The sequence below is a fragment of the Chaetodon auriga genome, chromosome 17 (genome assembly GCF_051107435.1).
Source record: "Chaetodon auriga isolate fChaAug3 chromosome 17, fChaAug3.hap1, whole genome shotgun sequence".
NCBI classification, from domain to species: Eukaryota; Metazoa; Chordata; class Actinopteri; order Chaetodontiformes; family Chaetodontidae; genus Chaetodon; species Chaetodon auriga.
Genome location: NC_135090.1, coordinates 18002432 through 18028043, shown reverse-complemented (window position 1 = coordinate 18028043; position 25612 = coordinate 18002432). Strand labels below are relative to the sequence as shown.

At 42.5% G+C, this 25612-nt stretch overlaps 1 protein-coding gene across 2 annotated transcripts in view; it reads left to right on the top strand.

Moving 5' to 3' along the window:
- The window catches only part of angpt1 (angiopoietin 1), a 53451-nt gene that overhangs the window by 11599 nt on the left and 16240 nt on the right, over positions 1-25612 (top strand). For both annotated transcript variants that reach the window (XM_076755276.1, XM_076755277.1), the window contains exons 2-7: positions 10157-10312; positions 10962-11083; positions 12158-12390; positions 18519-18646; positions 20147-20248; positions 23696-23862. In XM_076755276.1, the coding sequence (XP_076611391.1) occupies positions 10157-10312; positions 10962-11083; positions 12158-12390; positions 18519-18646; positions 20147-20248; positions 23696-23862 (908 nt within the window). The remainder of the gene's footprint in view (positions 1-10156; positions 10313-10961; positions 11084-12157; positions 12391-18518; positions 18647-20146; positions 20249-23695; positions 23863-25612) is intronic.

Below are 25612 nucleotides of genomic sequence, written 5' to 3'. Positions count from 1 at the left end.
GGATTATACATACAGTGTGCTGTGTGTCATTCATGCTTCTCAGAATCTTCCTTCTCATCCCTTCTGTCTCATTTAGCATCTCGGCCCAACAGAAACATGCTGTAAATTATCCAAAAAAATGAACCTCTGACAAATTGCAGATGGCCATGCTCGTTTCGACTAATCTTAGACGCATGGCGCACAAATATATATATAAATCGAGAGCAACAGACAATGAAGACACACAAACATGGACGTTATCAGCATCTCCATTCATCATCAGCTGAAGGTCAGGCAGCAGCGAATGTCTCTAATGTTGCAGCGTGGCAGTGATACAATAGTGGCTGTGAGCTGCACAATATCATTAACACCAAAATGTGTTTTCCTGGTCTTTAACAGCCAGGTCAGACTGAAGCTGCTCCATGTGGAGATCTTAGTCAGGCTACCGCACCCCGTCTTCTTGCTCATCTCTTTTGTTTAGATCGAGTGTCGGTGCAGCATCACTCAGGGCCCACATGCAAACACGCACACACACACTCCATGCTGCCTTAATGTATCACCATACTTAAAAGTGCCTCCTGCAGCCACTGATATGATATATAGCCCAGACTGTGCTCGCCTCTAGCAAAAGCAACAGTGGGAGAGTAGAAAATGACTCGTGAGTAACATAATCCTGAGCCGAGGAGATAGCGTCAGTCCGTCTTTGGTGATAGAAGCTGAGCGAAGCCGAGATCGTAAGAGAAAAGCGGGGAGAGCCAACACACGGGGAGATGGAGCGATAGAAGGAGAAAGTGAGAAAAACTGTAAGGCCGTGCGTCTCTAAACTCTGCAGTCCTCGCTTAATGGGATGTTAGGGTGGAAGATAAACACGAATGTGACGTTAAAGGAAACAGCCCCTGTCATTAAACGTCAGCTCATTTTGATTAGAAGAGACACCCAGCTTGATAGAGAGTAGCACTGGCACACAAACTGGAGCGCCGGAGCCGTTTTTTCGCCAAGGTTCAGCTCGGCGAGGAGTTTTAACATACAACAGCGCTGCGTGCTAATGTTTCTGTCATGGCTGAGCTTAAAACAACACATGTCCTTTTGCATCTATTTCTACAGCTTTTTGGCCCAGGACTCCCCTGCTGCGATGTTTAAAGGGTACTCTGGAATGCTATCTCAAATATTTGGATGTCTCCGTGGGATGATGGGTTTGTAGTAACGCTGTGTGTTTCAGCAAAAGGGGCAGACTGACATGGCCTCTAGCGCTGACACAAGAAAGCCATCATCAGGGACATTCCTGCTCAGATGTGTCCCTCAGGAATGATTCCCATGCAGGACGACTTGCGTCACAATAAGTCCAGGCTGCCCCTCCGCTGGCACTCACTGTTTGAGACCTATGGATGAATGAGCAGGTCCGAGTTTGTTTGGTTGTTTGGCTTTCGTTAGCATTCCCATGTCTTGGGTGAACGCAAGTACTTCCTCTCCCATACGGCCAGATACACATAATTAATTGGAGTAATTTTTGGGTCCAATGTGACATTAGAGAGCAGGATTGTAACTGGAGGATTTTTGAAAATATACATTCATGCCTAGGCTGCACTGCAGTGTATTTATTTGTATTTAACATGGAAAGACGCAAGAAAACACTGTGATCTGTTTGACGTGTGAGTCAAACATGACAGAAATATCTGACTTAGTACAGTGTTTGAGCCAGGATGGTCTTGGAGGGGTCAAATGGGTCCTTTAGTTAGGGTTACTGCTCCATCCATGGCAGACGAAAAGCAATATGATGGAAGCTAATATATGAATTAATATTAGACAGATTACTCTATGTCACACTACACTAAAGAAATGAGAATTTTGACAGCAAGCTGATGGTAAGTAAGCACAAACTAAAACTGAAGTCAGATGTCTAAACTGATCCTGCTGACAGCTCTCAGTCTCATCTTTAGCCACTGAGCTAACGCTATACTGGCTCACAGTAGCTTCACAGACAGCTCTGCTGCTCAGCTCTGAATGACGAATCAAGGGGATCAAAATATTAAAGGTTCAATATTAAGGATTTAGTTGCATCTAGCGGCAGGGTTGCACAAAAAACGCTGTAAAGCAAGTGTTTGGCTTGTCCATTCTGGGCTACTGTAGAAACATGGTGGACTCCATGGAACAGGACCCGCTCCCTCTGTTAAAAGAGCTCCTTCTGAAAGCACATTCCTCATGCACCAATGAAAATATACTTCTGAATATATTCCACTTCTGAGGCACAGTTATTCATTAGCTGTTGGTCAGCACGATGCTCTCTAGCTGCAGCCTACGGGGCTGTAAAATATCAGAACAATTCAGAGTGGCATTGCGCTCCCTAAAAAAAACCTCCTTGTACAGAGTGACTGAGAGTAGCAACGTGTTCAGCAGATAACAGCCAACAGTTTCATTTCGTAGTTTAGCTAAATGTGTTGACAGCTTATGAAATCTAAAAATAAGAAGCCTGCTAGCAGCACTGATTCTGACCTTGATTTTACTGGGGACAGCTGGACGCAGGGAGGTTGGACTCACACCCTGGACAATATGTGCTCATGTTTTCATTCTTTTTTCAAAGCATTTTTGTCACTTTCATGCGTTTCTTTAAAGAACCCTCGACATACACGCAGTGGCTGGAGTCATACGTGCGGCTCCTGGATTCTGGTGAGATGATCCCAGTGTAGTCCGACTCTGAAAATTCATTTCCGGAATGAATTAAATCATAAAAACAAGCAAGTGTCCGCGCCACCGTACCAATGTCAATATAAGAAAGGCAAACGTTTCTGTTGGATGTGCTCACGCCCGTTCCAGAGAGCTGAAGAACTCAGGCCAAACAGTTTGTCCTCCTTTTTTCTGATGCTAAGAGAAAGTTCATCCTTTCCATAACACCATGTCAAAACTTAATTTGTATCCCTCGTTTGACGTCGGAGATGAACTGGCTTTTATCTTGCATATCACAGACATTCAGAGGACTTTCTCTGATTCATCTTGGTCTGAGCCTCGTAGTCAATCACCGACGGTATGCCTCGTAGACACAACACTGTCAGGGGTCTTGATTTAAATAAGCCTCTCGAGCTAGAGGCTACGTTCATGTAGCGTGACTTCTGCTAGTGATGGTAGGTTAATCTTCATATAAAACAGAGCTGAAATTTGTCCGAGGGAAAAAGTGATGATAGTAAGACTAAAAGCAGATTGCCATATTAATGTTCTGAAATAGTGATTTATTTTCCCAAAAGAAACTAAAAACAGAAACAGGACATGCAGTCTCCCCTCATTTCTCAGGGCTTTTATATTTTTAGATATTTGACCTCATCCTACTAAACTTTTAAATCTCAAATTTGACTCAACCAGAGCCACGTTTCTGCCAATTTGTGTTTGAGAATCACGATTTATCACAACATTCTTCACATTTCGCTCCGATTCTCTTGAAACCAGGCCTTGTTATTTCATTGTGGTTTGTGAATGTTGTAACTTAAAGTAAATCAGCCATTTTGCGAAGCTCATCGGTCATTTGAAAAATTTAACACATCAGACATTTGACACCGCATTTTCCACTCTGTTTTAACAATTTGTGGTTTATTTAAATTCTTAGCACTGAATAATGATGTCCAGGGTCTTACAGGTCACACATTGTACAAAATGAATATGGAAAATCAATTTGGCTGAAAACACTGGCCCTTAAGTTAGAAGCTCTGATTTGTTTTCCCATAGAGCCAACCAGCAAATCAACCAACCTTGAAAACTTGACTATCGGCTAAATATTCTCACATTCTTTAAGCCTATTGTCTGCCCTGTTGACAAACCATTGTGACAGAGAACCTTTGAAGGGTGGAAAATGGTGTGCGTCTGAACCTGCCAAAGGATTTTGGGCACCTCCAGCACAATGATTTACCCAGTGATTTATACAGAGGAACGTTTGGTTTGTTTTCAGGTTGTGTACACAGCGCTCATTATGTCTTTGGAAATGCACAAACGAAACGCAATTGACATCAACACAATGGCATTTGACAGAAAGACAAAGGGGAAAAAAGAAGAGAGAAAAATGCAGAAGAAGAGGAAAAAGAGTCCTAGGGCAGTGTGTGCTGGCAGTAGCTGGTTTGTTTTTCAGATGGCAGTCAGTCTTTCCTGGGTTCAGCACTCTTCAGACAGAGCAGCGGAGATGTGGCATGGCCTGGACCACCCACCTCACTGCAGATCCCCTTTCTACACTACATGATGATATTTGACTGTTTCACTCCTCCTCACTTACTGATGCTATTTATTGACGGCACAGTTCTACAATGATGATATTTTTTTAATTTTTGAAGCAAGGAGTCCTTGATTTTCAGACATACATATCAAACATTGATTTTAACCAAATGAAAAGAAAATTAGCTCATAGCTCATAGCTATTAGCTCACGAGCTAATTTGCTAATTAAACTAACATTAGCTCCACAGGTTCACTGGAAACTTTGTCTCTCTATTGGTTGTTTCTAGCTGGTAAAGCAAGAATCTTGTCAAAAAGGTTTCAAATATGCACGATGGCCAGATACTTGATATCATGCTCAACACTAAAGCTGCATGTCTGAGGCAAAAAGTCAACATCCTCACTAGCTGATGACACCCGTGGAAGGCATAGAAATAGCTGGTTTTGCATTAATCCTAGTTGGGTAAAATGTAAGATCAGACTCGTTTTCTTCCCTGTTGGCTGCTTTGCTCACATACTTATTCCTATTTTCACACGTTTCACACATTATCGTAGAAAATGCCAGAGTGTAAGCAAACAAAGAGCAAAGCTGCTAATGTTAGCTTAAACTCTGATAGCATGTTGGACGGATTTCCACAGTGTGGAAATACTACACAGTCAATGTCAGTTGTGAACAGTTTTGTTTTTTTGTTTTTTTTAAACATAACCTGTAACCCCACAAAATAGCGTTACGAAGTTAATGACGTACACCTGAGCCGAGGAAGTAACGCTCATTTGTTGTAAGTAGTGAGCTGGTTAGCCGCGCGCTGTTTGCAGCATACGCGAGGTCAGATAAACACACTGTTTAATCCATTCTTTGTCTACTTTCTTGTTTTTTGGTTTTGGAAATGCTAACAAAGGCACCATCCTTCAGACCCATTTAGTGCCGAGATACTGTCCCACGAACACAACATGCTGAGAAATCCAACGTTTCCCAGCATGTGTGTGTATGTGTGCAGTGCCTCATTACGACACCCAAGCTATGATTGGAAAATTGCTGTTTGGGAGAGGTGTTTAGCGAGCGGCCAATTGATCAAACCCACATTTCAATGTCAAGTCAAAGCAGCTATTTTGTCCACTAAGACATGCAGGATGTCTGTGTCTTTTGACTGTTGACCACCCTCTCTCGCTCTCTTTCTCTATTGGCATTCAATGAGAGGAAAAAAAGCATGGCAGCAATTGAGTAAATGCCTGGATGTTTGCCACCGGGGCAAAGGTCAAAGAGGTCAGAGAAGAGAGTTGTTACTCACCTAATCTTGACAGACTTTAAGACAGAGAGCCTTAAAAGTGTTTCAAGGTGGATGTAAAAACAAACAGTGACTGAGTAAGATAGCTTTCTAAAATACGGAGGTTGCACGTATCTGTATTACACAATGCTGGAGAGTGACAGGGCAGTGAGTCAAGGTAACACCTCCTAAAGCCCCGCTAGAGTGAAATACAGGCCCAGGTTAAAAAGAGGGGTGTCAGATTCACCTTTCGCTGTTGGTGGGCGATAAGAAGGCGCGAGTGCATTCGCTGGCATTGGTCCCAAGGTGGCTTGTTATACACCAGGAGGTGCTGATTTTAGGAGTGGACAGCAGTGGGTAACAGCCCCCATGATCTCTTCCATCAAAGTGGTCTGAAATGGATCCAGGCCTGAGCGCAAGGGATGCATCCCAGAAGCCAGACCGCCCCAGTAACACCATCACCATCAGCTCCCCACACACACACACACACACACACACACACACACACACAGCCAGAGATAAGCAGAGATGTGACAGAGCTCCAGCAGTAAGTGTTTTATACAGTCCAGGCCCACAGTTTTCTGACTCTCACGGCGACTCTCAGCACCACCACTGCTGCTGTTTAGAAAAAGATCAAGACCCCCTTTTGGAATGGCTAAATGGGAAATGTCAGTGAAGTGGTAAACATTTGCTGTAATCTGTAACAATGATAGCAGGGAGTATCATCTTGAGGGATTATCCCTTTCTTGGCTCTTGAGCGATGGCAATTTAGCAGCTCTGCCGTGATTATGTACAGAATATGTGTGTTGGGGATCTTAACTGATGGGATCTGTGGCTTTTTGCCTGCGATGCTTTCCATTAAAATGCGCACACGCAGAGCAGTTCATTCAGTAACCTAAACACTTGTCCCTCTGTATGATGAACAGTCCCTTTGGTCTTAAAATCTGCATCCTGCTTTATGTTCTACAGCTTGTCATTTATATTCCATGCAGCCTAAAGCGGCTTGTTTAGTGATTAACAGCCAACTGTACCTCATAAACTGTCTAAACGGACCAGTCTGCACATGCAGTACGCTGCACTGTGAGGGTGCAGTTAAGGTACTAATGGCAGCATCATTAGTAAAGTCACAGGCAGTCCTCGTGAACTCATGAAGCCAGACTGTGCCAAACACACCACCTTAAACCTTTATGCCTTGGTGTAAAGTAGCACTTGGGGAAACATAAACTTGTGTTTATGTGACTCTCACTTAGCAAACAGTGATTTTGCGAAACCAGAGGCTCGATTTAGTCGTTTCTAAAAGCAGCCTGGTATTATTGCACCTTTTGGAATGTAGAACACATTTTATTTTTATTTTGATGAAAGTGGAGTTTCATTCAATTTCCTGTGTCTCTTTAAAGTGTGAAGTGTTCGCAAACAGGGAGGAACTGACAATTTTAAAACTAAAATTTTAAAGGTTAGACATCAACTTTTGAAAGAAGAAATTACTCATTCTTTAACAAATTAAAAGTTGGATTTAGAAGCAATGAAACACACCATTCATCTCTTCAATACTCTCAGGGGGTTTGCAGTTACAGCCTTATTTGGTCTGGTATGACCAGTGGCTTGTGGTGGCTAATATTAGCAAACTTCGGGTAAATATTGCTGAATAATGGACACTACTGACTTTATGACCCTTCTCCACTTTTGCTATTGTTACACTAGATATTTGGCATTACATCAGCCCTCATACTCAGATGGTTACTCCTGTTTTGTTTTGTTTTGTTTTGTTTTTTTTAGTTTAGTAACCCTGAGTTGGTGGGCTACATGTACAACTCTAAAACGGTTTGTTGGTAAAGACCATTTGCAAAGGCTTTCGTTTTGTTTTTATTTATGTTTTACACAGCGTCACAGCTTTTCTGGAGTCATGGTTGGAGAAGCTCACCAAACCATAAAGCTTTAAAGTCAAGGTTACTGATTAGAAACAATTTCTCATCAATTACAGCTTGGTTCTGTCATTTCATTGGCTTTTTGACTCTATCTCTTGATGAAAATGCAGAAAACAGCACCATGAATGGATATGAATTGGATCCAGTTTGAGGTCAACTAAAAATGGATTAGTTACAAAGGAAAAAATCAGTCATTGGCACAGGAACCTCACGTCTTAGTAGAAAATAAAGTACCACAACCTTTGTATCCTCGTTATGCGCTCATATTTATTTCACCATCCCAACTGACACACATTTGCATTTCAGCTCTGGCAATGACAGAGAGTATTGGCTTTCGCTGCTGACAACGGCTACGATTGGTAGTCGCTGACTGGAAAAGCACAGCATTTAACTGGAGTCGAGGTTAGAAACCATCTAAATAACCCAACACCCACGTAGGCCTATTTTACGGCTTCCCGAGTGGTGATTTTACATGATTGGGCGTGTTTGTGTAATCTTGTTTCTCCTTGGTACTTTCCATTTATGACCCCCACTGGATCCAGCCATGAGTCAGCCACATTCCCCAAGAGACGAACCATGAAGTGATCGCTGGGCTTAAGTTTCTGTCAGCCATCTGTCCCCTCAATACCTTTTCTCTCAAGGTGACTTACACTGTGCGCAGCCTATCACTGTCCTCAAAATGTGGACGCAGTAATCTCAGCGGATGAATACACTGCAGTGCAAAGACGTTGTTGTAAGATGTACAGAACAGTGAAGTTTTCAACCTAAAAGGATGTAAAAACAAGCTACGGCATCCACAGAGTTACGAGATTTTACGTTTCTAGATCGACTGATAACCATTTCCAAACACAGCCACATTCTAAGGTTCATTATCAGGCAGAGTAATCCATCATTACTTTAGCTTTGTGGATTCCAAACTCACTGTTTTCTTTCCAATTCCTCGGGCCAGACCATTGGAGGTTATGTGGAAAGTGACACTTATATCAGCCTTATGTAGTTCACAGTTAGGGGAAGCTGTATTATGCCTGAAATCCGGCCCGAAAAATGTTACATTTCACTTTAATATTGTTGCCAAGAAAGGATATTACACTGAACAGCTAATTCTACTTGGCAGACCTTCGCAAATGGCCGAGAAGTGGCTGTTTCTGTTGAAGAGCAAAGATATCCATCTCTGTTCTGACAGTTTCATTATCTATCAGCCTGGGACTGATTGAAATGTTATATTTCATCCATCCTTTCTGAAAAAAAGGCTTTCTTACAAACCCTTTATGAAAAGCACCAAGTGGGAATAACTTTTCCTGATATTTGTTTGATTGCACACTTGTTGTGTCTGCTCAGGCATGTGACCCTCAATATATGGGTGTCATAAAATGTGTGGGGGCAAAGCGCCGGGCCTCAGGACTTGGTGTTAGTCTTAATGCCTAGTGATTTAAGACGACAATGTGTGCCTACTGGGAGATGGAAAGAAAAATTGAGACGTGCTGTCACCATCTGCTTTCTCTGGAAGTGTCTCGTAACTTACGACAAAGCAGTTTCCTCCCCAGTCCACTCTGTCAGAGTGTGAGCAGTTTAATTCAGCCCACAGCCACAGTGCAGGAAGGGAACTGTTGCTAAGGACACCAACACATGTGATGTTGTGCAGTGTTCAGTGTTGACACTGATTTGTCTTGGCCAATGCATCCCTGAAATAAGCCTGTTACAGACCATTGATGAGCCAAAGAAAAACTATGAACATCTTTCAGAGATCAAGTGGATGAAATTCTCCCCACTGGCCGATTATTGAATCATCCCAGTGTGTGTTCGGACTGAGAGCAACCAGATGAACAAGTGGACACTTAAAATCCAATTAAGTCAGATTTGTTTGGAAAGCAAAAGCATGTCTCTAATCATACACAGACAAGCCCTCTGTATCTAATAATAACAATAATAATAATTTAATATAAAATGATGTAAAACATTGGACAAATAAGAAGCAAAGTACAGGAAAGTAAGTAAAAACTTAGTGGGGTTAGCTCACTGAGTAAAAAGTAAAAATAAATTAACATTCATGAGGAAAATATATTAAAGATTCAAGGCACAATAGCATAATACACAGATGCTCCATATAGTTAATCCATAAGAGGGGTCTTATCCAACATGAACCTCCGTCTCCCTCTTGTCATCGTTTGAGTTTGGAGATAAGGATGAAAGAGTTCTTTCTCGACAGGCTTCAGTGAATATCTGTTCATCTCTGCCTCTTCCAACCCAAGCTAACCGCCAACATCTGGCTGCGCCTGTATTGGCTAAACCAATTCTTCACTTGAGTTCCACTCAAATGATTGTTTGTGCATGTCGTCAGTTGTACATAAGAAGAAAGAAATGCTGATTGAAGAAACTGCTTAGAGAATCTTGTATCTTGATTAAGGTTCATTATATGGTATCCTTTAAACCTGTCTTCAACACAAGGACAAATCATTGCCTGCGAGATAATATTACATCAGCGTATCCAGCTCATGTATTTCTTAGAGATTAAATCTGCATAATGCCAGTTGTAAAACATCCTCTGATTTTTACCGTTTCACCACACTGTGATCACAGGCACAGTTGAAAATCAGTGGAATCCAATACCAGGTCATGAATGGGGCAAACCTACAAGTATCTGTGATCTGTATGTCTGTGATCAAAATACGAGCGGAAACATGCAGTATGCTGATGGGAAAATATTATCAGTCAGCGTCAATTATCTGTGAACTCTGCGCCTTTGAAGCTGCCCTTTTCTTCATGAGACTGATCCGTTTTTCTGCAACATTTTCTATTGCAGATCGAGAACTACATCAAAGAGAACATGAAGACAGAGATGGCTCAACTGCAGCAGAGCGCCGTCCACAACCACACAGCGGCCATGTTGGAAATGGGCACCAACCTTCTTTCTCAGACGGCCGAACAGACACGCAAGCTGACGGACGTTGAGACACAGGTAAGGCCTCTGAAAACACACTCACACTAATGCTCTCAAACGTGATAAACAGTTGATGTGTCCCACTCGCTCCTCTCTTTACGTCTTTCTCATGCACACCAGCACTGAGAGGATCCATCCTATGCTCCATTAACCCAACTATTCTGCGTTCAGCTGCCCTAAAAAGGTTACAGACGACTGGCCAAAGGCAACACTGGCGCTATATAAATGCCTATCCCTTCTTTGAGTTACTTGGCTTGGCTTCCATTTAGTGTATATGTGGAGGAGTTTGAGGAGGAGGTGATGGAAAGTTGTGAAGTTAGCGGTTGGTAATTTTTGCTAAAGTACTAAAAAGATAACTGTTTGCAAAGTTAAAAAAAAAGATAATCATAGCAGAGATGAATATCTCCTAAGTGTTACCATGTGTTGGGTGAACACTTGACAAAATGAAAACAAAGTTGACGGTTTATATGTGCCTCGAATGTGCCGTGTGTTTTTCCTCCAGTGTCTAGAAAGCCCTAAATACAGCCTGACGTTTTTGGTTGCTCTTCACGGTTTGGTGCACATGTACATGACATTAGCCTGTATTACTGTAGCTAACACAGTATGTAAAGAGCCATAATAGCCTCTATATTACTTTTTCTCTTCTGTGTGTTTCTTATCATGGCAGGTTCTGAACCAGACATCCAGGCTTGAGATCCAGCTGCTGGAAAATTCTCTTTCCACTAACAAGTTGGAGAAAGAGTTAATGGTCCAGACAAATGAGATCAGCAAGCTGCATGACAAGAACAGGTAAACAGACAAGATGTCAAGCAAACAAAACAAAACACACTGGATAGCATCCATACTGCGGCAGATTGGACAAAGATACACTGAAGGAAGTAAAGATGATCCTGATCCTGTGCAAAAAAAAAAAACAGTCTTCATTCTAAATACTGATGTTGTCTGCAGGATTACGAAAACAACATCACAAGCTCGCTACCAGCTCTCAATGACCATTTTTCCAAAGCAATAGTCAGTTGTGTACACAACAGCATAATAAGAAGCTCATATTTTCTGTGATGTTCAGTAAATCAGTCTCGAATGCATGAGGCTACGCTTTCCACGTTGGACCACTGAGCATTTGTTGCAAAATCAGGCAATTAAAATGTGGCTTTTGGATACGTTTTCATGTCTTCAAATCTTGTTCTTTACAGTGATTGGTCCGGTGGGATTGTTTCAGATGATGTAGCGTTTAAAAGGGTTTGGTCCACATCTCTTGTTGCAGTGTCCATAGAGACTCCATGCAATCACTTTAAAGCGTGGTCTCTGGTGATTCTGACTTTTAAATTACTGTTGAGGCTTATCGACGTAGATTTCTGAGGGCAATTTCCCCAAGCTTCAGCAATTTTTGACATTGTTCCATCTTCTACATATCATCTTTTCTTTTTCCTTTACTGAAGCTGTAATGGAGGGAAATATGATTAGCTAATGAATTTGAAGCTTGTATCATCTTTCATTAGATTGTACTGTGGTAATGTTTACATACTAAAGAGGCTTGGTCATTTACCTCAGACGAGTCTGCAGCGTGCATGATGAAGCATAAGTTGTGTGGGGAACACATAGCAACCAAACCGACACACATCATTATTTGTATTTCTGTCTTATGGGAACTTCTTGTGTTTGTGTTCCCATATTGCTCTCTGGGAAATTGTTGTGAAGGGAGCACATCACTGCATTTAGACTGTAATTATTCAGTGTCCATCACAAAGAACAGCAGGAAGTGAAAATGTCCAGAGTGGAGAAATTTCATTAATTTAGATTTCATGGGTTATTTACGATTGCTATATAAAAACGTAAACGACACACATTCTGACTTCCCGTCAGCCTCCTGGAGCAGAAGATGTTAGAAATGGAGATGCGTCACCGTGAAGAGCTGGAGACACTGAAGCAGGAGAAAGGGAGTCTCCAGGCTCTGGTGGGGAGCCAGAGCGGGGTTATCAGGGAGCTAGAAGCCCAGCTGAGCCGGGCCACAGGAAACAGCACAGCCCTGCAGAGACAGCAGCAGGAGATGATGGATACCGTCCATAACCTGCTCAACCTCTGCTCCAAAGATGGAGGTAAGCTCACAGGAATTAAAGTCTTACATACTGAGTTTGGACCTTTTTCAACAATTTGAAGTGTAAATATGGTTTTACCCAATAGCCATCATGAAAGAGCACATTCTGCCTGTTGTGTGGTGCTGAGGATAGAGAAGAAGAAAGTCATAAACTATTAGACGTGTAAGCAAATGTTTAACCAAGTGTAATCACTCGCAGAGCCACTGAGAACTGACTGAGCCCAGCAGCTCAAAGCTGGACCAATCAGTGAAATACCAGGAATGGTTTGGATGACAACAACAAGCAAGGCTGTGTTTTGAAACTGAACAATGTGCCAAGAAATCATGGAAAATCAGGACATAGAACATGATTTACCAACTGCAGGGACTTAGATGTAGGTAGAGCTTAGGTGCAAGTCGACTCTGCTATCACAGCCGTGTTTTTGGCTGTGCTAGCGGCATGGCTTTAGGTTGGCAGTGTCCACTGGTCTGTTTGTCTATTGGATGGATTGCCACTATATTCTTCACAGATATTCATGTCCCCCAGAGGATGAACCCTCCTGGCTTCGGTAATCCCTTGATTTTCTTCTCTAACGCCACCATGAGATTTACTTTTGAGTTTTGTGTGAAATGTTTTAACTATTAGATGGACTGCCATGAAATGAAAGACATTCATGTGCCCCTCAGGATGAATTTTATTAACATTCCTGATCCCCATTTCAATTTGTGCCATCATCAAGTTTTACTTTGTCCAATACTGTGACCAAATCCGCTCAGCCTCAGCTCTGCTTTGTGTTCAGAAGTTAGCATGCTAACAAAAGAAACTAAGGTGAAGAGGGCAAGCCTTTTACCCGCTATCATTAGCATGTTAGCCAGCCGGTGCTCAGTGCACGTCTGTGTTGAAGTTGAGCCTCACAGAGCCGCTGGCATGGCTGTAGACATTTAGTCTTGACTCACTTTGAAACCCTGAAGCAAAATCAAGAACATCCACCATGCGCTGGCTTGGTCCAACCGGGCGACGAAAGGTTTATGTTTATGTTTCAGTGGAGGAGAACTCTTGTCAGTCATCTTTCAGTTGGTTATAGACTGATCCAAATTACGTCTGCCCCCCACTAGAGATGACCCTAACACGAGAAAATGCCTAGCAACCCTGCGCCAAACCACAATGTGCAAAAGAAAGTTTGTGGATTGGCTGTGTGATGCTTGAACCGTGAGGCAGCACTCAACTTGTTTTGGATTGCTTACTTCCTCTGGTCAGATGTTACAGCTACAACGCTTTTGATTTTACAATCCTCGAGATATTATGGTGACACTAGTTCTCTAAACCTTGCCCCATACTGAGAGACACAGGGATGCACTGGCTATTAAATTCTGCATCACTGAGAGCAGCATGAAGAAGGAAACATGGTTCTTATTGTAACCTGGTGTGCTCCTGTTGGTGCCTCTCATAAACCAGCGTGGTACTGCTCTTTTTTCTTTTCTTTTTTTGAATTTCATGCTATAACTTTAAGAAGTCTGTGCACATGGCTTCACTGGACCGTCAAACATGACTCTGGCTATGAAGTAATAGGCTTATTTTATTCCTCAGAGTCTCCGCCTTCCGTTAATACGAGACCAGGGATTTCCCTTTTGGCCTTACGCTTGACCCGACAGCAGCGCAACCTTTCTTGCTCGGTCAGACTCTGAACTCATTTACCCCTCTCTCAGCCGTTTAAACACCAATCCCACTTGATCCTAACATTGGCCTTAAATCCCATTGGTCACAGGAGATTTGACATGAATGTCCGTGTCGGGGGAATTGGTTGCAACCTCATTTACATTTGTGGATTTCCTGCAGAGACGCCTGCAGACCCCACAGTGCTTCCTTGAAGTTTCCCATCTGACAGGAAACAACAAGGGTATGAAGGGATGTTGGGCTCATGAGCGGATCACTACTGCACATGATTAACACATGCTTTGTATTTTTCATGCTGCTCCCTTCTGTAATTTTAATGTTCCATGCAACAAAGGTCAGGCCGGCCCCTGCTCTCTCTCCATCTGTTTAGTCTGGATTTGTGTATGTTACATTTAATTACCGGAGGTCTTTTGAGACCATTTTGGCCCGACTGGCCGTTATGTATCATCTTTACATTCATCATATTGAGATTCAATACGTGTCCTTATGCAACACTTTTGGCTCTCTGTTTCACTGCCTTTGTAATCTGCCAAGTTTGATTAAATTCTCTGTATATTGTACTTTTCTAGCCTTTATTTTTCCACCAAGTCTGCTAGTTTCAGTGTCAGTGGGGTCAATAAAGCAGGGTACCACAGCCCGTCCCCCTGTCTGTGATTGGTGGCTGCCTTAATGAGAGGCGATAGAAATGGAACGTGGCCGCTGCTGCTCTGTGGTTGGTCCTTTCCTCTTCCATGGTGGTGTTGAAGGTTGGGGCGGCGTGCGGGTCAGAGGTCTCCCCTTTCTTCACCCCAGCCCAAATAAGTCAAACTGTAATAGCTCCTGGGGGAAGCGCCGTCCAAAGGAGGTGAAGGAGTAGGTAGATCTCACCCATCATCTGACGCGCTGCCCCGTTTTTCAGCAGCATCGAAAACTCAGAAACTGCAGAGCTCTCTCTTTTTTCCATGTTTAGCGGAGGGCTTTTGTTTGTTTGAGGAACGGATTACTGTTTTCATTTGAGGAGAGGGTTAGCATTTCATGGCATGGAGTGGCGTCTGCTGGCATTTGGCGCTGTTTTGAAGACTGAGCATTTCCTTTAAAGCATGGACTCAAATCGGCTTTGACTCTGCATTGGGGAAGATGACAAATACTTTGAGACTTTAAGTTTTAAGTCTGAATCTTCGTTAACATATGCTTTCCCATTTGTCCTTTGGCTTTTCCTAAAATTAAGGCTTCACTGAGGTATTTTTGATGTGGCCAGATGCTGCAGTGAAGCACTTGTTTAGGTTGTAATCATTACCCAAACCTCATTAGGGTGCAATGAGCCACAAGCTGTTATTAACAGTAATTGACCTCAGATTTGGAACGCTCTGTAAAAAATTCTGGCTGCCAGATATGATTTTGTTTAACGGTGTTCTATTATCCCACAAAATGAATGGCATTCATCATTTTTACAGCTGCTTACTCAGAGGAGAAGGGGGGGGAATTACTTTAAAGTTCCATTAAAAGCCTCAAAAAATGTCGTTTGCAGGTTGTGACGCCCCAACACGACAGTATTCACTTCATTATTCACGATGTGGACCGAATTTTTAAGTGCTGCACGTGATTATTTTCATGCTTCGCTGACCAGCTGAATGAGTTGACACCATAGGTGCAAAGACCCTGTGAGGTGTGCCGTTATTGTGAGTCACCCTGGTGACTTTCATACGTAGCATTTGCACACGTCTGCTAAATTAGATTTTAGATGTATTTAATGAGGCAGTAGATTCAAATTCCAGTCAGAGCTGGTCAATTGATTAATTGCATTCACCTGGCCTTTTAGGTGCAAATCAGTCTGTGAAGCCTACAGAGCTACAGTACTGTCTGTAGTGCAGTAGGACAGCAAGAGTCAAAATCTCTTCTTGCCAACTATTTTTTAAAAGAAGCATATTTGGTCTCTGGGTCATGACCGCTGGCGATGTTTTTCACCAATCCAGGAAGTGAAAGTTTTTTTTTTTTTATTACTAGTTAAATGCACCCCATCTCACGTGCTTCAACTCATTTTTTCAGTAATTACCCTGGATTTTTCCTCAGCCTGCATTTGAGTTCCTGGAAAATAACCACAAAACTTTAATCATGCAGATGCTGCAAGGAGCAGTTACTCTATGCAATCCAATTAAAATGCATTGACAGTGAGAATTTTACAGATATATTTCACATCTATGTTCCTTGGTGTGTTGATAAAATACATAATCCACGGGGCATGTGATTCCTGCGAGATGTATTATTTAAAATGTCTGTTCTTTATTCAGCAGTATATTAAAGGAAGGAGGATTATTAAATATATATTACTTGAATCTCATGAATCTTGGGACTCATTACCCAGAATTTTTTACACAGCAACCATAATCCTCTTCACATGTTAAGCAAGGACTACAAATCACCATTGTAAAATGTACTGTGGGAATGCACTGGTATTATGTTATAGTGCTGTGCATCCTTCATATATGAATACACCAGAGAAATTCATTGGATTTTGCATGGAATCACTTAAAGTCTTAATGGTATTTAAAGACTGATTATAGTCACATGGGAGCTGTGATGTCTATGGCAGTCCATTTAGCTCCATTACTCACTCTCTTTAGCTCCAGTATTCGGGCTCATTTGGCAAGGGCACTGATTTATGCAAACACCCAAGCTCTGCTGATCTTTTCACATGAACCCCCTGCTGAATACGAGTCCCCACTGAACCACAAAATATTTTTCTGTAAATAAATATTGCGACATAAATAATATTTTCAGAGCTGGGCAGCAAGCTGTTCAAGGGAGCCGCTCCTACACTGGAGCATCAAGCCCCTCAGAGGACGGTCTTCTTCCACCAAGGGAGATCTCAAAGGTGATTGTGAAATAATTGTCCACACGGTTACAGATCGAATACCAGAATGTTCCCCTCTGACAAAGATCTCCATGGCCTCTAAAATGTGCCCCGCTGTCTGCCGGCTTGGGGTAAATTACCGCCTGACAGGGCCGCTCTTTGTTGTATTAGAGTCTGGAGCGCGAGGGCTCACTCTGTCAACCTGTCACAGCAGGAGATTCTTGTCGCTGATACTCAATACTTTGTCAAAATGCTCAGATAGTACACCCAAACATACGGCCTGCCTCCACTGGGAAGCTCTGTGCTCGGGGGGAGTGGGGGTGGAAGTGAAGGCTAGGGATCGCTGACACATTTCACTTTTCCCTGACATCTTCTTTGACTCAACAATTCCAGAGAGAAAGGGAGGAGGAAAGAGGAGAGAGAGGAAAAAAGGGAAAATCGGAAGGAATTTCCATCTATATAACAAGGGCATGGAAGGTAAATATAAACCACTTGTTATAACAGGAACTTGAAATTTATAGCTTGTAGTATTTTGTCCTCAGCCCCTTGCTTGGTTTCAAAATAGTGCTGCCATAATTATCTACAGATGGAAATGGATGCAGCTGGTCTGTCAAAGTCTGAGGCCTGAGTGGGGGATCATCCAGTCGATGAACTGCTTCTCGCTCGCTAATAAGTTAGTTGCCCTCAGATTTTATCTGCCCGTTACAAGATACTCACAATGAGACCTCCCCGATCAGCTTCTGCCTCAGACTCCTTTTATATTCTCTCCTCTGAGATGTACAGATGTGAAATGTGATAAATTGGCCCATTAAGGGTTTGTTTGCAGTTTGTGATTCATAAAACATTATTGAACGGATTATTTCCATACCTGTCTGATACACAAGGCTGCATGAAGGGGAACAGTTTTTAATGGCGTGGACTTTTTTTTTTTTCCACAGTGCTATTCTTGTGTCTGTATCTGGTGTATCAAGTGTTTATTTAGTCCCTTCTTTTATCACACAATGTGGTAGCACTAACACCTGAGCTTTGGCATCCTGTTAGTCCAAAGTCCAGCTTTGCTCCTCTGATGTTTCTGACAGACAGCTGGCATATGTGGCAATAAAATGTCAAAGATGACATTAAAGCCATATATAGAATTTTAATTTCTTTCTTTCTCCCCAGCAGCAAGATCAGAAAGACTATTGTAGACATTAACAAAAGGCACTTTAACAAGGATAAAGCATTATGATTTAGCGACAACTATACCATCAATATACAGCAAGTGCAAAAAAACAACAGTGGCATCGAGAAGTGCCCCTGCGCCCCTTAGAACTGCGAGTGAGCGTTAGAGGTGCTGGTAGAGGTATTTCTGAACTTACCTACTTCCAGTCTTTATGTTAAGCTAAGCTAATCGCCTCCCAACCCTTGTGCCAAACCTAGCGGATAAAAATGATACTGGTATTAATGTTGTTGGTAAGAAAGTGTATTTCCAGAGATGTCAACTGTTCCTTTGAGGTAACAGCTATTGATTGTCAGCAGTGCAGATCAAAAACAGTTTGCCATATCCAGTCGCTCAAGGGCTGCATGTAGATTGACAGCTTGATTTGTCTTTGTGGAACGTTATTCTAAAATATTGTGACACCCAGAATTTCTTTCATGCCCACAGTCGTGCCGAATAGCACAAAAGTCGCAGATGAAGAGAAGAAGTTCCGCGACTGTGCCGACCTCTACCAGGCTGGCGTCCACAAGAACGGAGTCTACACCATCCAGATCAACCCTCAGGAGACCAGAAAGGTGCGAAACCACAGCATCGTACAGCCAGCAGTCCACCGTGATGTGAAAATGTCTGCCTTTTCCACACTGTAGGCTGCTCTTTAATAGGCGGTTTACAGGCTTTCACATGTTTTCGTTTTGCTCCAAGAAGGCTCAAAAGAGCCCCTGAGCACCACTGGGCTGATGAGTGTGAATGGTGGGTGCGAGCTGGAATATTGAGAGCTCAAAATACACATGACAGCTTTGAGTTAAGCCGGGTGTGAAACAGACGTGAAACAGGACACTGAGCTGATGAGCATGGTGACAATTGTGTGTGTGTGTGTGTGTGTGTGTGTGTGTGTGTGTGTGTGCTGTGTTCTTAACCTCTACACTGTGCTTATACTCTTGATAGATGGGAGTGATGATGTAAAAATGTACTTTTTAAATCATCACTTACTTTTATGTAAGGAATAAGCTATAATTTCTTCAGCTCTTGTGCATATTTTTCCATTCTTCAGGAGGATGGAGCAGCTATTGAACATATTCGTCAAAACGGCATCGAGCCTGTGTAGCTCTGTGTGACATTCAAATGTTTTTTCTACTTTTTCAACGAGCACATAGCTTTGATATGACCTGTGAGCGTTTTAAAAGAGTCTCCTTTTACAACATTCAACTGGGAGAACTGACTGTCCACTCATAATGTGGAAGCCAGCAAGCTAGCTATCTTAGCTAAGTAGGTTAGGTTAGGTAGAAGCTAGTTCGTCTAGCTTGCTAACGTTAGCACTGGATGAAAAAAGGAAAAGCACGTACAGGTGCATGCATATATTATACTGATATTAATAGAAAACATGATTTTTTTAAATCTGAATTTAATCTCAGATCAACATAAAACATCAGCTCTGTTTGTAGTTTACATGCTTTTTTTGGTGCATGTATACCATGAATGATGAGCTTGTCTGGGGGAAAATGATTCTGTCGAGGGTACTTCCTTAATTATACCCAGGCTGTGTTCATGTGTGTTCAGCTGCGTGGGCTGGCTGAGGTGAGAGACCTTCTCCACTCCACCCTGGGGTCCCCTCCTCAAAACAGAGAGCAACACTGCAGATAGAGCAACAGCCTTGCATTATCAGCTTACACACACTGAGGTCCAAGGTTAAGGGCCACATTACACCCAGGACCTCCACTTTGATCCTGCAGAATCGAGGCTGTCTGATGAGGAACATCTCCCGGGAGTTGGTGAGGGATAAGGAGACGCTGATTAAGCTTGAGGAGGACACAGATACTTTGCATTCCCAAAGATTATGCATCACGAAAGCTGGGAAAAGGAGTGTCTGAAACCAAATAATTGTCAGAATGAAACTTCATTGTTTGTTAATGCCGCTGAGAGTCACGTTGAATGTTGGAATCATTTGCTTGCTAGTTAGATTATGTGTTCTGAATCCTGGAAAAATGTCCAAAAGACCTGTGGGTGCTATCAGTGTTCCATTTCCTTCATACATGTGTTTTCCCACCCTCCCTTGCTCTCTCTTTTCAATTGTGTAGGTGTATTGCAACATGGAAACAGCCGGCGGAGGATGGACGGTCATCCAGCGCAGAGAGGACGGCAGCGTGGACTTCCAGAAAACGTGGAAGGAGTACAAGATGGTGAGACAAGACAAAGACGTGCACACAGACACTTGCCCGGCATGCAGACACTCATCCGTATCTATTAAATGCAAGATGATAAAAGAGGGTCTTTAAAGGCAAGACAGTGACTCAACACAGAGACTGAAAGCTGGAGCATACACTCATTCATATCCATTAAGGATAAATTACGAAACTGTGCGATGAGCAACACATCCTGTTTTAAAAACACACTTCCGCAGGGATATTATGACAAATCGAGTGTGCTTTTTGGCTACGATTGAACGCGCTGAAAAATAAGAGGCAGGGTCCGCTGATCCAAGACCATTTGGAAAGCTTCAGCCAGATATCCTCCTCTTCAGCGATAGCTCCTCCTTCGTTCTTGTATTAGGAATATTGTCAAGGGTGTCTGAGACTTGTTTCGCTCCTCAGCCGAGGCTTCGGTGACATGCTGTTATTCTTCCTCTTTTCCAACAGGAAATTATTACCTAAATGTAAAAACAACACATTTGTTTAGTCTCTATAGCACTGTGCCAGCTGTTTCATCTGTTTGTCATCAAGGAGAAATCTATGCATATTTGCATTGGGAGTGTTAACATTTTCATCCTAAGCTGTGTTTAGATAGTAATTGGATTTATTATTGCTGGCAGTCGCACTGCTTGTGTTTACTGTGTAAGTCACCTGTGTGCGCCTTCCACGAGCTGTACGTTTATTGTGAAATGGACTATGTTCTTTCTATCCGTTGTAATCTTCCACTTTAATTATTTCCCCTCTCCACTGCTCTTGATGTGCAGTTTAGGAAGAGAGTTTCAAAGACCTGAGAGCTCCCAAGTTAGATTAAATAAAAGCACTTAACTAGGACTGAACACTGGTGAATGAATGGTAAAAAAAAAAAAAAAAAAAAAAAAAAAGTAATAATAAGAGAAGGAGAGCAAAAAGGACAACGGAGAAGAAGAAAAAAAATAATAAAGGCAACGTGAGGCCTAAAAAGTAAGCACCAGTGAGACAGACATGGAAACCCTCCAGCTTTAAACAGGTGTTATAGAGAGCATGGAGTGCATTACAGTACATGAGGGCACACTCATGGACCTTGGCCGACATTCAGAGCGCTGATCTAAGGGCTCAGTATTCCTTTTCATCGCCTTAAAAGACTCGAGCTGATCAATGGTGTTTTATTGTGTTATTAATTTTCTCATTCTTGGTCTCCGTAGGCTTGTGTTCATAGATTTAAAGGGCTTTGAGGATTCGTAAATCTTTCAGTCAAAACTGAAATGCTTTTTCTTTGCGAGACCATGGAGTGGATTTTGGCAACAGGGATTTGGTGCACACATTAAAATGTAGTCATAAGACCATCTAATGGTTGTAATTACATTACCAGGAGACCACACATCACTGGAGATCCGACAAATTATTTTCACAACTTTCATCTCATCAACATCTTAAAGAGCAGTGGCTCCCACCCACCGCTCTACTGAAACAGTTAGCTAAAAGCATGAATAAACAGTTAAATTAGTTAGTTAAAATTAATGGACAAACGATTGAAAATGTTAGCGTAAAGTAGCCTAATGGATAGCAGTTGAAATAATTAGTGAAAAGTAATGGACAAACAATTGAAATTGTTTGTGAAAAGTCATGAATAAACAGTTGAAATAGTTAGCTCGAAGTCATGAATTGACAGCTAACGTGTTAGCTTAAAGTATGATTAAACAATTGAAATAGTTAGCAAAAAGTAGCCTAAATGATAAACAGTTGAAATAGTTAGCTAAAAGTAACAGATAAACAATTGAAATTGTCATGAATAAGCAGTCGAAATGGCTAGCTAAAAGTAGCCTAATGGATAACAGCTGAGATAGTAGATAGCTAAAAGTAATGAATTAACAGTTATAATTGTTGGCAAAAAGCATTGGGTAAAGAGATGAAGTGGTTAGCTAAAGGTAAAGGATACATGGGCGAAATTAGCAGCTAAAAATGACAGATAACAGTTGAAATACTTCACTAAACAAATGGATAAATGGTTATCCATAAATTGAATTGTGCTTACTTAACCAACCTTCTCAAGATTCAATTGTATGAAACAATTATTGTAAATGTAGTCACTGTTACAGAATGGATATTGTTAAGTACTGTTCAGTTACGGTGCTTCCATAAATACATGAAAGCTGGTGCTGATGAAAGCTATCATCAGCTTGTCTGACACAGTACATCAGACATAGAAGGATTTCGGTTTTATTATTGGACCCTCAGTGTAATTCTAGCTTATCTCTCTAATGCGCAACAGTTCCTGAGATTTACAGTGCTCCACCTTTACAATTACTTCTTTGCCCAGACAAAGTGATTTTAGCAAGTGTAACTGAAATGCAGACCGAGCGCTCCTTCCAACAATATGACTAACCATCTCCTCATCTTTTCTGAGCTGAGTGATGTAGATCAGGTTTGCGTGTGAAGGATCACAAAGCACCGGAACTATACAAAGGAAAACTGTCAACAGAGCTTGACTCCGGCCAGGGTTCTCCAGATAAACCGCGGTCACAGTAGGAGGCATTGGATCAAGCTGAAAAGCCAGTCAGAAGGGAACATCTCATCAGGAGTAAGATCAGATGTAGAGAAAGAGGGGGGGGGGGGGGGAGCGAAAGCAGCGATGGGCCCCAGTCACTTTCTCTTCCACCCACTCGGCAGGACATGCCTAAGGCCAGAGGAATGCCCCATATTTACTTTCCCTCCTTCCCATTTCTCATCACCACACACGCTCAGCACAAACACAGACTTCTCCCTGACTTTGACTCCCTTGCCCACTCTACCCCCCTCTTTCTCCGTCTTTAATGGAGCGGTCCAGACTATCCTGTCAGAGCTGTAATGTCATCCTGCGCTGTGATATTGCTGCTGTCAGAAGCACTTTGCCTGCGACCGGGAGCCTCTCTGATCAAATCAAATACAAACCTTTGCAGTTGTTTGAAGGAGTGTCCGTGCATGCAGTATATATTTTGGGAAAGAAGTCTTAAAGTAATAATGAGTTTAACATGTGTGACTTGAGTGGAAGACAAATGGAAAAAGGTGTGTGTCTATTTCAGCTGGTACCAATTTAGAGACTTTTATAGGTAGGTAAGTCTATCCACGTGCAGGATCAAGCCAAAGAGCATGCTTTGAAAAAACTGCATAAAATATGTTAATACACAGTGTGAGTAATGTGTGCAGCTTTTTCGCTCATGTCTGGAGAAATGAGACTGAGAGGCTATGAATAAAAAAAAAAAAAAAATCTGCTGCTTCTGCAGATGGATAAACAACCACATTATTTATTATGAGGAACCGTTTGTTCTGATCTAATTTCTGATTGACAAAAAATAAATCAATAAATAAATTAGAAAATTCCTTCCCACCCATTCCACAATCCTCCAGTGTTGAGATTTTATCATTCCAGGAAAAGAGAGGCGATAGCGGTGAATAACTCTGAATAACCCTCCATCGTTGCAGGGCTTTGGGAGCATGTCTGCAGAGCACTGGTTGGGGAACGAGTACGTTTACCAGCTGACCAGCCAGAGGCAGTACGCCCTCCGCGTGGAGCTGACAGACTGGGACGGACACCAGGCCTTCTCACTTTATGACCGCTTCCAAATCGGCAGTGAGAAGCAAAACTACAGGTAAAAAGGTCATGTTGCTGCTAGTAGACACCGAGGGGAACGACTGTTCTTTCAGACAAGGAACACACAGCCAGCCTTTCACGGTGGCGGGTAAATATCCTCAGGACTGGATCTGTTTTTGCACAATTTCATTGGTGGTTTGAACTCCGGCCTCATATTTGCGCCATGTGTTAAAGTGATACAGCCATCAGGGTGAAATATGAATAAATCAATGAATCTACACATAACAGAACAAATTGTTCTTAGCCACACTAGTCGCATGGCTCTGCTGATGGTCAGTCTCTCCACCGCTGAGGTCCAGACTGTAACATCTCAAATACTACTGGATGAATTTGCCTTGACATTTGGTGCAAACATTCAAGTCCCCGTCAGGATGAATTATGATAACTTTGGTTCTCCCTTAACTTTATTTGTCCAGCACTTTGATGTACGCTGCAAAACTAATGCCGTTCCCATCAGCCTTAGCTGTACTTTGTTTGTGGTGCTAATTAGCAAACGTTTGCATGCGAGTATACTAAACATCCACGTAAAACATTACACTGCATGCTAACATTGTCACTGCCACCACATCAGCATGATGTTACTGGCATTTTGCTCAAAGCACTGCTGTGCCTAAAACAACTACGGCTTCACAGAACCGCTAGTGTAGCTGTAGACTACAGAGGAAGCTGCACAGGATGCGTTCAGACACAGTACTGAGTGTAGGTTACCATCCAGCAGCACAACACACAGTCGTTGCTCAGCGTAAAACAGCAGAAAATATGCTTCAGGTCGTGGTTAGACGCGTATAGTGCGAATGAAATCTACCAGGCTTGTGCAGACAGCTGCATTGATTAAAATAGGAGCGTATTTGTTCCATTTGATGCGCGTGAGATGGATGGCTAAAAGCCGCGGCTGAGACACCTCCTGTATAGTCGTCTCTGTCCCACCTTGATCGCTGCCCAGCAAATCAGAAGATTGCGAAACTGTCTTGAGCGTATGTCACCTGAAGAACGGATGGAAGGAGGAAAGAAATCATGTAAGGTAATCACACTTCAATCGAAAGACAAAATGTGTAAAAGTGTCAAGATTTAAGCTCGGCCAGTAACTGTGAGCCCTCCAGACACGTCAATTGCGTCGGTCCCGTTATGTAAGTCTGTGGTAAAGTTTTTCTCATTGCGAATTCCTTCCAAACCAAATGTATCGCCTGTCATCGTCTCCTCATTACAAACTTCCCTGTGATTGACGCTTTGTCCTTGTGTGTTGTGGAGGCGAAGGTTTCTGTTTTCTTTTGAGGGGGTTAATGATAACAGGCCTCAAACTATGGCAGATGCTTGGCCCTCTCAGATGTGGAAAACTACTGCAAATTCCACCGAGTTCCAGGCAATTGCTGGCTTCAGAAGAGAAGGTCTGACATCTTCAATTCTGCAGCTTTCACTGGATGGCTGGTTCTCTCTGATAAGAAGTCCCTTTAGTTGCGAAATGTCTTGTGTTCAGCTTTGAATGACGAAATAAGGAATTAGATTCTGTGGCTTAAAAGCCTTTACCTCAGGCCTTCCATTCCTTGCACCTAAGCTCCAGAAAAGATTACAAGTTTCAAGTGTTTCCCTGCAGCGGGGGGCCGTTAGGCTTGATGCCATATCTAATCTTCCCAATTGTCCTGCGATGAGAGGGGTTTCACTTTACGAGGTCTCCGTCTTGAGGAGCTTGTACCAGGAGTGGCCTCTGCGGTTTTCCCTGAGAACCGGGGAAATGGATTTCAATCAAGCAG